General features: G+C 41.5%; 1 protein-coding gene across 1 annotated transcript in view; it reads right to left on the reverse strand.

Annotated features, from left to right (window-relative positions):
- Positions 1-218: 218 nt before the first annotated feature.
- LOC131283977 (microtubule-actin cross-linking factor 1) overlaps positions 219-12,713 on the reverse strand; it is a 110,583-nt gene continuing 98,088 nt past the window's right edge. Inside the window, exons 23-33 of the mRNA XM_058312826.1 lie at positions 12,609-12,653; positions 11,820-11,900; positions 11,278-11,567; positions 10,971-11,200; positions 10,765-10,882; positions 3,472-3,647; positions 2,859-3,013; positions 1,727-2,023; positions 1,320-1,379; positions 1,088-1,153; positions 219-378 (exon numbers count right to left, since the gene is read on the reverse strand). Coding sequence (XP_058168809.1) covers positions 219-378; positions 1,088-1,153; positions 1,320-1,379; positions 1,727-2,023; positions 2,859-3,013; positions 3,472-3,647; positions 10,765-10,882; positions 10,971-11,200; positions 11,278-11,567; positions 11,820-11,900; positions 12,609-12,653 — 1,678 coding nt within the window. The remainder of the gene's footprint in view (positions 379-1,087; positions 1,154-1,319; positions 1,380-1,726; positions 2,024-2,858; positions 3,014-3,471; positions 3,648-10,764; positions 10,883-10,970; positions 11,201-11,277; positions 11,568-11,819; positions 11,901-12,608; positions 12,654-12,713) is intronic.

Raw genomic sequence — 12,713 nt, forward strand, 5'->3', positions numbered from 1 at the left:
ATGGCTCTGGGTGTACCGGGGGGAGGTGGTGTTATTTGTCTCCACCGGCCACGAACGTACACGTTGCGATGCGGATGCTCTTCTTCTCATTGGCGTTATTGGGGCTCACTTCCTAATACTTTTGCACACACCCGACCGCCTTTTAGTTGTGCTGCACCTTCCCCTTGTGTTTAATCCTGTGTGGCACTGGTTGACGGGGGAAAGGGGTGGGGGTTTTCTTACAACCGAAACGGTGCCCGCTTCTCGCTCGGGGTTGCCCCGCGTGAGTTGCGGCTTTCCGGCCGTGGCACGGTCGTCGTGCTGCCGGGCGTGCCAGGTTCTACCGACGTTCGGCGGGGCGTCTGCATGCCGGAAGGCGTCGATGCTCCGCTCGTTTTTCTGTTGATCGGTGCGTGTTGCAGGGGGGAAAAACAAACAAAAGAACGTTACGTTAGAAAAAAGAACCTGATATGTGATATGTAAAGCAACAACTAACTCAGTAAGAACAAAACTGAAATATAAGCTTTCACACTGACAATCGTTGTTGTAACAAAAACAATAGGATGCATAAGATCTAAATAGAAAATCAAATTACATTGCGACACAACGTCGTCACAAATAAATGTGAAACGTAAAACAAAATCATTTGGAAATTAGAATATTTGGTTTGTTAAAACAAGTTAGTGACATAAGCAAGCAATAGATCATTCAACTCATCAGCAAAAACATAACGATCACTTTGCAGTATGGAAAATACTATAAGAGAAATTGGAAAAGCATGCAGTTTGTCGTTCATCGGTTCAACCGTATTCGGTATGGAATAAAACATTTTGGGGTTTATGCCCATGTAACAAAATTTCATGTATAAAACGTAAAACTAATCAGCAACGAAACTTTGAGGAAGCAAACTAAGCGTACAAAACACGCCAAATAATTTGGAGGTTGTGCCAACGACAACGCGTTGTCCGGAAAAAAGGACGAAAGCAGAAACACTAACACGCAGGTGTTGTGCACACTAGCCACAAAGAGTAACTAAAGGTTGGCAAAACGAAACGAAACGGAACAAAACCGGGACGCTAGACGTTCCCGTTTGTTCTGCAACAATTACCCCGTCGCTGACGATGAGTTGGACACGTTGGACGTTTGACGAACCGGTATCCGTGAGCGCGGTTGACTATAGCGTTACAAGGTCCGGAAACAAATCGTTCGGTTAGTAAACAGTTAGGAAGGAGGTAGGAGAGAAAGAGAAACGAGATAGTGTGGGAGCTGTGGAGCTGGTGCAATCCGTTTCGAAACACTTTCACCGAGATTCGACACACTCCTTTGGTAGGAATAATTACCTGCTGTTTGGTAGTCCGATTAGTGTTGGTATGCTGGATGATCGACTCATGCCACCGTTCCTGTTGCATCCAAGCGAGTAGTTGCAGCAAACCGCCACAAGCCATGAGTTGTTAAGTTGCGTCAATGTGTTTGTTGAGGGTTTTGTAAATTATTGGATTGATTTAGTGAGCGATGCGCAGATGCGGTTGGTTGAGGTTGAATTTTAGGTCGGGTTAGGTTGGTAGGTTCCGTGTCGTTTTGCAGCAGGCGATGCAGTCAGTAAGGCATGGTGCGGGATATTTAGAGGTGTTGATGTGAGTGGGAGGGATAGAAGAGTAAAATTTATATTAACATCTATGACATATTCGAATTAAGAAGAACGGTTGAAGGTGGACGGAGATATGTGTGCGCCTCCCCGGATGGTTACCTCGTGGGAGCGGGCGATGCGGCCCCGGAAGCCGTCCTCGATGAGACCCCGTTCGTGGTGGTGGTGGTGGTGTTGCCGGTGCGACCCGAGACGGATCCAACCGACAGTCGGGACGGCCGCGGGGTCGACGTTTGTGTGAGACGGCGGGTCGGAATGCGCGACGGGGTCGCGTCGTCCGTGCTGTCCAGCGACAGCGTGGACCCGTGGCGGGATGGGGGCTTCGAGCCGGCGCGACTGGCCGGCCGGGAGCTGGGCCGAGAGTTCGCCCTCGAGCCACCCGGTGTCATTTGAGATCTGCTGGAGAGTCGATAACGGCATCGGGACGATTAGAAATCGCGACAAATCGATTTCAGATAACAACAAGGGAAGGGACGCAAACATCGAAATACACCGATGTTGTTTTCTTTCCTCTTTCCATTAACTTAATTTAGCTCGTACATAGAAGGAATCAATTGGTTGCAATAAACCGATTCGATTCACTAACACAAATTTGCATTTCTTTGCAGGAATGGTCAACTTTAGGGATGGAGTTCGAAAAATAAAAGTTGAAAAAAAAAATAAAAGTCTGTCCATAAAATCAAATTCTATCACTATTCCTTTAAACTTTATGGAACGATTTTGAATAATAGAAGTTGATCGATCGAAATTATTATTCCGTAAGAAATGTTCATCAAAGGTACAATTTCTTTAACATACATAGAACGAACCTAACAATTCATTTTTGTGGCTCTTCAACTCTATAAACGGAGTGATGACTTCGCGTAAACTATTTCTCAATCGAATCATTAGGTGTTGATACTTGTTGATTAAAAAAAGGTAGTGGTGATTATAATTAAATTTGTGCATTTTAGTTAAGCTTATTCATGACGGATCACTTTGAGTGTGTTCAGGTGAAACAAATTGTACAAATTAGGATAAGTTTTGATTTATCTTGTAAGTTTCGGTTTAGGCAGCCATCGGTGAGATCAGTATTTGTTTATTCTATTTTATATTGACTCCGAAATTGGCTAAAACAAATGCATTAGAAAGCAAACCATGGGGTTGTGCTGCTTCTCGAAAGTGTAAGCATCAATTCGACATGTTGAAAACATTTCTTCCAAAGGAGGGAGATGTTTTAAGTGGAAAGACTTACCTAACTGGCACTGATGTTTTACGGTTCGGCGTCTGGAAGCGTCCTGGCGTTCCGAGGCCGCTCTCGTTGTCGCTTAGCGAATCGGGCGTCGAGGCGGACAGCGATGAGCGTGAAGGACGCGACATCGAGATCGATTTTGCCGAACGTTCGCGTACCTGGGCGTTTGGTGGGCGTTGCGCAGAACGGGAAGCAGGAAGAAATGGGTCAGTAAAATGTACAGGAAAAATATTCACTGAAGAGGAAGGTCCGGGGGTCGTTAAAAGAGGAGAAATGATGGTGGAACAGGTGGAGCGAACGTCCCGAAAACAGATGACCTCCAGACGGATTTACGATTATCGATTTTCCTCCGGAGACACAAACCACACATACACCCGAGACACAGTTACAACGATCTAGATCAAATGGAACTTTTGTACTTGACACCTAGAGGGCGCTAACAAGGTTTGAAAAACCGATAACGAAACGATAGTTACGATGTGTTTGGGAAACGAAACGAATAAATAACCAAAAACGAAAACAACGCGATGGCAGACGACGGTGAGGACGTTGCCCTCTGGTCTATCTTCCTGATGGCGCGGCAGACTGGCAGGGAGCTGGCGTGGAACTGACTTACCCAATGCGTCGACGGATGACAGTGAGGGGCGTGTGGACTGAGCGGTGTCGACCGGGAGCCGCCACGGATAAAGGCGGTCCCACTGGACGTGACGTGCAACGGGTAGGTACAGGGCAGATTGCCCTGAGCGCGCAACTGCTCGAAGATTGGCATCAGTTCGGCCAAATGTTCGTCAGCTGGAAAAATTGCACGAGGTTTTGGTTTTTGTTTGTGAAACAGGCTACAGTATTCCTCGGTTCGCGTCCTTGTTCTCCTAGTTTAGCTACTTTGCTTACTATGCTTTTTACTCTGTTCATAACGCTTCAACTAAGCCGTGAGAGCCTGATGCTGGATAACATTTCACCTGAGCTGAATTAGCTACTGTTTTCCTTCTTCATTTCTATCAGGCTCTGTCCGGGGCGGAATTATGTTGCACGAAACCAACAATATTGCCACGCTTGACTTAGCAGCGTAGGGATCAGCGTGTAGCCTTTCGTCAGTGCTATAGCTTTTCTGTTTATTAACAATTCCAGCGGAATTTCGTTGCGAGCATGAAGAAGAATATTGCAAGTGAGATGCATGGCAATATGAGCCCTCGTATGATAAGCACGGTAAAATCGGGGAAAATGCATGTTGTTGCTATACTCTTATCGTATGCAATGCAAGATGTGGTTTTAGTAAACAATGGCTGACAGATTGTGAGAGCGACAATCCAATCGACGAGAAACAATGTAAAGCACACCCGTGTGATGTGGTGTACGAGAAGTGCGTGTATAGCCGGTTATACGCACACTCGACGGAGCCGTTGCAATATGCACAGTGTTAGAGAGAGGTAGAGAGACAGTGTGTAAGGACACCAGCAATGACGATATGGTGGTGAATCTTGCATTTGTATGACTCATGATTTCACCCCGTAAGAAATGAAATTGAAATAATAATATAAATCACTCAACAGAAAACAAAAGACATGCAAAAAATCCAACTCAAAAACTAAACCGATGAAAGATGATGAAATAAATAGAAAACACACATTCAAACATTCCCGAGTATCAAAATAAAAACATACTCTCATATCGCAAGGTGCTGCAGTAAGAGGAAAAAAAACAACAAAACAGGCAACTTCAAGAAACTAGGACAGGCAGGTGGTGCAATGGAAAACATTCATCGATACTTCGCAAAATGCATCATCCTTCGCATACTGTATGTGCAAAGATAACTGTACCAAACGAAAGGAACTACCGACAGTGACAATAACAACAACATCGAACAATTTCAAACTAGTCAATTGCATTTCAACACACATCGATCAACGTCGTCTAAGACATTCACTGTACGATCCAAGCGCAACACGCGATATACGTACCTTTTCGCAAATTGGGATTGACGGGAAGTGAGGGAGATCGGTAGAAGATTACGGAAAAGGATCATTCAATGGGATGGGACAATATTTTTTATGAAACAAGGTAACAAGAAAAGAGAACACGACCAAATGGTTTGGGGGAAAACGAATTTTTCGAAACGATACACAGGAGTATTTCATGGAAGAAAAAGAATAATGAAACAAACTGTTGATGCAAAAAATTAAGAAACAAAAAAACATTGCATTCATAAACTATCGACAAAAATAAGGATGTATGGGATTCGACACGTGAAATGAATTAGCATTCATTTATCAAAAGCCGAATGAAACTATCCAAATTTTCACGTCAAATATCACCTAGATGATATCGTTACGTGTGTTTTACCCATCACATATAGACATTGTGTACAGCGAGAGAATACATTCATTGATAATCCTCGCAACATTCATGATTGTTATTTTAGATACTGATAGTTGATAGAAGAAAAAAAACACATAGGAAGACACCATTTAGAAAGGATTTGAGACAACGAAAATTACAAAATCTGTAGACTACACTTAACGGCTAGAAACTATAGAACGGTGGTATATACACTAATCAAACCGAAAACAGCATCTGCCTCGGCTGGGAGAACCTAACGTGTGAAACGATATGTTACGAGACCCACACCAGTAGAGATCGAGTGGTTTTACAGTGGACAGGAGGGGGCGAGTTTAACGCCACCGCCGGGCCAGGTTTTGCACGTAGGTGATTGTGATCTAGTCATTCTATGGTCTCCGTAATGCTTTCCCAACTACTGACAAACGGGTGATTGTACAAGTTATGTGGACAGGGCGTAAGAAGATCTTCGTTCGAACAAAAGGAAGAGACGTATGAAGAATTCGAGACTGGAGAGATCTGGTCAAGTTTTGCAGAGAATCCGGTGTAGGGAATGTGCACTCGGGAAACAAAATCGAATAATCGTTTGCAGGAGGAAAAAGAAAAACGGAATGGAACAGTAGAAGATATAGATAGAGAATGGGAGTAAGACAAGAAAGTAACAGAAGTAAAGTAGGGAAATTATTCAAACATAAGTTCTTGTTGTGCAAAACAGAAACATAGAACCACGTCGAAACACAAATTACGTATGAAAAGATCAAAATTCAAAAAAAGTGTTAGGGGTAGGTTAAGGGATTTTTCAACAAGTACAAGAGATAAAATAAAACGGAACCTTCCAATTCTGGTGGACATTAAAAAAGAAAAAGACACATCCAATGAGAGAAGAAACTGGGAGAGAATAAGAAGGAGCAGAGTGAGAGACAGAGAGAGAGATAGAGGGAAATATTTACCTTCACAATAGGACCTTGTGTTGGTATCGGCGAGCTGGTTTGATTCGATCCGGAACCGGCCGAGCCAGACATACGCGGCTTAAAGGCGGCCATCGACTGCGACACACCGTCGGCTAGTATGAACTGCTCACGTAGTTCGATGTTTGTGCGTCCCTTGGCTATTATTTCGGTTTTGAATTTGTGGTTTTGAATTCCGATTTTATTCATTACAACGAGGCGGGTGAGTGAGAATGATGTAATGCGTGAATGCAGGGGAGAGCAATTTGAGGGGTCAGGTAAGTTTGATTAATTATAAATTGTATATCAATTCGACCAGCACACATGTGATCGGGATCGCGTCAGTTCAAAAGGTCACACGTAGTCGGTTTAGAATGATATTATTCGTCGGAATAATTCGTCCAGCCGAAGAAGGGATGAATATGTCCGTATCGTTCATCGCGTTACGAGTAGTCCAGCATGTTCAGAGATAATCAGTGAAATAAAGGACGATTGAGCGTAATGGGAAATGATTGTTTTTGGTGGGGGTTTGATAGGAAAGAAAACAAAATGGTAAGAAGGAGAAAAGAAAAGAATTCCGAAAATGAAAGATTTTGAAATGCAAATTTTGTTAGATCGTTTAATAATTTTTGACCAAGAATAATAACGAAAAATTGGGTACCCATCACCAAAAACCAAAATAAAGAAAGTGAAATTGGAATGAAGAATAAATCAAATCGAATGTAAATGTATGTAACCAAAGGGTAAATTATAAGCCAGTGGAAGGGATATATAATATTTATATTGGGAGTAAAGATGGAGCACAAAACAAAACGTTTAAAAGAAAGAAAAACAAACAAATATAAAATAAATAAACAAAACAACACAAATAAACAAATCAACTCAATACGATACTAACACTAAAACTTAAAACTAAAATACTGAAGAAAGGTATAGTTATAGTATCTGGTCGATCCTTCAACCCGATCAATTATTTGTTTAACGTATACATTTCTTCAGCAGTTGAAATAATAACTTATCAAACACACTCTACGGGTACCAACTAATAAAAAAGTATGTGCGTTACACCAGGTGAGGAACTCAAAACGCGGCATGTGTTTCACAAACTTAAGAAACAAAACGACGAGGGCAACTTATGGGTGCGAAATGGTTTGGATGGATGTATGAGTTATATTTTCAATAGATGTACAACTGCATCTATATATAATGTGAACGGTAAGCTTAGGTTGCCGAAATGTTTGAAGGAATTTGCCTTTAGGCTATATGATATGCAATTGTGGCAAACGGGATGAAATTTCATGTTCACTCTTCCTTTGATGAGTTTGGTTCGCGTTCGATTTATGTTCCTCTTTCTTCCAATTTTGTGTACTAGCCGAAGCAAACAATGAATGACGAAAATAGTAGGCTCTCACAAACAATGCGAAAGAAAGAATTAACTAAACAAACGGGAAGCTTGAAAATAAGTTAATAATTGCAATTGAACCAATAATGCACATAATTTTTCATTTAAAATAAAAAGAATAATATCATTATCAACATATTCTAGAAAATTTTTTTTGACATTCAGCGTAAAACTAAACTATGATATTCGCTAAAATATATTACAAAATTCAACAGTCAAACAACTTACATTAAAAACTAAGATAAAAATTAAGCAATGTAAAACAAAAATAAAAACAAACACAGATAAACAAAAACAGATGCCAACAAAACGTAACACGAAAAGCTTGCTTAGCAATTAGAAGAAGCATTTAGAAAGTATAGAAATATTGCTCACGATAAAAAAAAATGTGACGATAAAACAGTAGAAGGTGTGAAGTTGTAAGTGCGATGTGTAAAACATGAAGTTTAACGTAATGTTTAGTGTTCGTGCGAGTGATGAAAAAATGAAATCGGAAAAAGTGCAAAACGTACTGTGTGTACCAGGTGATTGATTTAAAAATATACTCAAGGTATAGTTGCCATATGTCAACAGATACTGCATTGAATGTACTGGAAAGTATCACTTCAAAATAATTGAACTCCTGTTACCAGGATAGTCATGGCGTGGACATGTTTAGACTGGTATGAATGATAGATTTGACGATTGATAATAACATCGTTTCGTTCAGACAAAGAGTAGTATATTTTCACGATTTTCTTTTCAAGATATAGCTACAAAAAATCTGCTCTTTATTTTTTACAACAGTTAACAAACAACATTCACGATACGTACAGCAAAAGAAAAAGAAAATCAAAACGTTAAAACTTTTCAAACAAAATTTACGATAAAAAAAATATTGCAATAAATAAAACAAAACGGACACAGAACTCGAAAAAAATGATTTAAGTGTTTCAAACGAAGTGAAATAAGTCATTGCATAGGCAAAAGAGAAACCGAAACCAAACTTATTAGCGACGAAAGATAGAAAAACACAATCACACACACATACGACGAAACACTAAAAAGTCTCAGCGTTCGGCAAGTGCACACAAAATTGGAAAAGACTATTGGCTCCGCATGGCGACGAGAGGCAACCACTGACCGCCCCGCTGTCAGTGGCCCTTTTCGTTGAGAAAAATGTACCGCGGGCCTCCGCCACCGTGGTCGGCGAACTGAAATTTCTTCCGCTGCCACATCAGCAACTGTCGAAGGCTTAGTAATTCAGGCTGCTTACACAACGGACAGCAGGCTTCGTGCTGGCGGGGATCGTTCGGGTTCGGTAGTGGCAATACCAGGGCCACTGTTGCCGTATAAGGACGAAAGTGTAAAGCATACGCAATTTGATTGGGCGACGGTGAATATAGCAATCCGTCGCCCGCGCGAAAATATAAAACATTGGCCAACATAATAAAAGAAGGCAGCAGAGTTTATAACAAATGAAATTAAAATCAAAATAAGGCATGGAAAAGCGGTCAGTTAAGTTAACAAAATCCCATTAGCGCGCCATGGTTTCCATGTTTGGATTCATTCAGTCACCCGCGTTAACGAAACCATTTGTGGTGTTTCCATTTATCAAATTTTCCGGACGCGACGCAGACGAATCCGCAGGATGAGATGATGGTTGAGATGTGTGTTTGTTGGCAGTGTTGTGTGTTCGTTATGACGGTGACATTGGTGTGATGTTGATATATGTTTTATTATGTAGTTTCACGAATATGTTGGTATTTATTTAATATTCAATATAATTGACGGTTGCGAGCCGTAAAGGAACGGATTCATGGTGTGTATGCGAGTATCGAGTATGTTAGCGTTAAAAGAAAGAAAAGAAGGAAGAAATTGGTTGATTAGTTTGTTAGAATCACCACGCGGCCAGCAAGGGGTGGATAGGTACGATGATGAGGCAAGTACGGCAGCAGCACGTTAAAAAAACACACGCACACATAAAAACACATACACACTATGAGAAGGACGAATGAACGGCGTCCACCTTCCGAGTGGATGCGAAAGGAAGATTTTGTTGCACAGAAAGCGACGATAGAATGATGCGTTTGAAAATATTTCAATATGAAATGCACTTCATTTAGTATTTAGTATAGTTTTCATTGCTTGCACACGAAGAACAAAAAAAGCAGTTGAGCATGGAAAAGTGCAGTGGAATGCTACATTTCCTAGTTAGCAAGGCGAAATTATTGCACATGTATAGAACACCTCATTAGCTCTTCAAAGTTTTAGCATCTGTTTCGAAAATTAACCTAATTTTGATGTACTAGTAGTTGTTCATGATTCCTTGTTGGTTGTTAGTTTTGATTTGATTGATCTTTTGCACCATTTGTTAAATGAGCTTCAGGCATCCAAAACCGTTGCTTTATATCGTCAAAAAACTGTTAAACACGATTCATCCAAACTAGACACAAGCAAAGGTGGTTAGCCACAAGATAAAGAGGAAATGTTTCTCTTTGGTATAACTGCTACAAACATCTCTTAAAGAGATGGGCCAGTGTTGTCACAAGGCATGCAAAACATAGGACACCGGGCGTTATAGTAAAAGGGTGGGGAGGAGCTAGCTTTGGAGGAATACAGAAACGGCTTCTTCATAAGAGCATGAAACTCCCGCGATGTTTAGGGATAAGTAGAATTGTTAATAAACAGAAGTTTGCGTTCTTGCCGACCATGGATTATTTTGTTGTACGCTTAGTGGCGATATTAAAGTAGCTCGTGGATTAAAAACTTCGCCCGTTAATATTATAGATTGTTTTTTGAAAGTGTCAAAAATTTTGCATTAAAGCATTACTTTATAGATTGGTTTGAGAAGGGCACTTGGGGAAGTGTTATCACAGCTCACCATTATTGTATTCATGTTTAATCATTTGCACCAGCAGTTAGAACTGGGAGAATTAGCGAATGTAAAAGAGTCCTCCTATGAAACCTCTTATTGGCATCTTTTTATAGTTTGAAAATTTGATGTTTTGAAAATAATTATTAATTATTGACTTTCTCTTCAGCCTACTTTAAAACGAAGCATGCGAGTAATGCTCCATTATCCTCTAACGAAGGAATAAATGGTAAGATTGAATTTGTCATGTTTTTCACCATTCAGCTGCACTAATCTTATCTATCTCTATGCCTAAAACTAACCTAAATGCACGCTAAAATAACGTGTAAAAGTAAAAAAAGAAAACAAGAGTGATGGAATGACAGTACGTACCTCGGCAAGGATCGTTCTTGACCAGGAACTCGTCGAGCGCTACCCAGCCACCTCCGACACGTACCATGACTGTGCTTCTCAAGATACGCACCAGGCGGAGCTTCTGGGAGTCACCGAACTAGAGGGCATCGAGTAGGAGAACGTATTACATTTTTGCTTTTGTTAGATACATGCTGCTTTTTCGCAGCCTGCACAACGAGACATACCCGATATTTGCCTTCGCCAACCTGGAACACGCGGAACTTCTGACGACAGGTGCACAGCATGACCAGCCGTTTCACCTCGTCGTGGATCTTGTCCGCTTCGGTCTTGGGCTTACGGTCCTGCCAGTCCGGTCGCAGGGCCGCAATGAACTCCTGCCAATCGATCAGGCCTTCGCCGTTGCGATCAAACAGATCGGCCACTGCGCCCATTTCTAGCTTGGATGTGTCGAACTCTGCAGGTGCAAGAAAATTAATATTAGAACCAAGTGAGCATTGCACTAAACCGCACACAACTATCCCTAGTACATACTTGTTCCGATGATGCCATCGATGAACACCTCCCGTGGTATCAGGCCATTGTTGTCCTTGTCCATCTTGCGGAACAGATCTGTGAGGCGCGACTTCTTGTGGTTCATGAACTTCAGGAAGCGCTTGCGCCACTCCTCCCAGCTGAACTGGCGGACGCGCTCCACGTCCTGCAGGTAGAGCAAGTGGTCGTGCAGGCGGCGCTGTCGTTCCCACGCCAGCATCCACACGTACCGCCACTTCTCCCACAGCAGCTTGGCACGTGGCGACCGGAGTTCCGTATCCGCTTGATTGCTGCAATGAAATGTTTGCAACGGTTAGCATTTTGTTCTAAGGTAAGCCTAACGCTTCATGCAGTGAGATAAATGATGTGTACAATATGATACAAATGATGTCCTGTGTATAGGAGCCACAGCTCGCTCTATTTGACGATGAGTACCATGATCATGCGAATGGCGAATGTTTATGTGGTACGATAAGAGGATGTGTTAGTGGTTCACCACAACCGACAATTTTCTAGAGCGGTACAAAACTAATCTACAATACCTTGGCGAAAACCGTGGACCGTAATGTGGCAATCGATCCCGCTCCGGCGTTTGCGTTTCGCGTCCAGGACTCACGCGGCTGCTGGTGGTGGTAGTAGTCGTTGTGCGGATATTCGTAACATAAGTGTGCACGCAGCGGTGGCAATGGAGAGGAGCAACGATTCACACAATGGATATTGGTATGCCATGTTTCCAATTATATCATTATTTGAATTTTCATTTTTCCCATTTCGGCAGTACCGAACGATGAACGATGATGCATGACAATGTACACAAAAACATACACACAGCGGCAAAAATGACGTCGAGTGCAGCATATTTTGGAAATTTCGAACCGCAGAATACATATTCACATAGATGATTTCCAGCCAGGCAAACGCATACACATAATAATACAGCATACATAAATTCAGAACGGCAGCGACGATGATACATAACGGCGAACAGTACATAAGAAAAAGAAAAAAAACAACCAAACAAAGATATATATAACAACAAGCATGCAACGAAATCGAATGAAAATGTATGTACAATAACGTATACAGCGAAGAAGAAGCCTGATAACCCTTGAACAGTGAAACGTGGAATGAGACAAATGTTTAAATAACCGTATTCCCCATATACCAAAATGAAAAACTTTAGAATACTAGACACAATTTAAGTTTAAGTGTCTACAAATGTCATGACATTTGTTTGACGAAACATTGAGGAAAACTATTGAGGCTTATTCGTGTAAAACAAAGAAACAAATACCAACTTAAGAGCTAAGAACCCATTAACCAATACACACCTTGTACGACGTGAATTGAGACCTTGATCACGCGATCCCTTGAAGCTGCACGAAATGAAGAAGGCGAAACAATAGGAAGCGAGAAAGAAAGATAATACACGCAAA

This window comes from Anopheles ziemanni, chromosome 3 (assembly GCF_943734765.1).
Source record: "Anopheles ziemanni chromosome 3, idAnoZiCoDA_A2_x.2, whole genome shotgun sequence".
Taxonomy (NCBI): Eukaryota; Metazoa; Arthropoda; class Insecta; order Diptera; family Culicidae; genus Anopheles; species Anopheles ziemanni.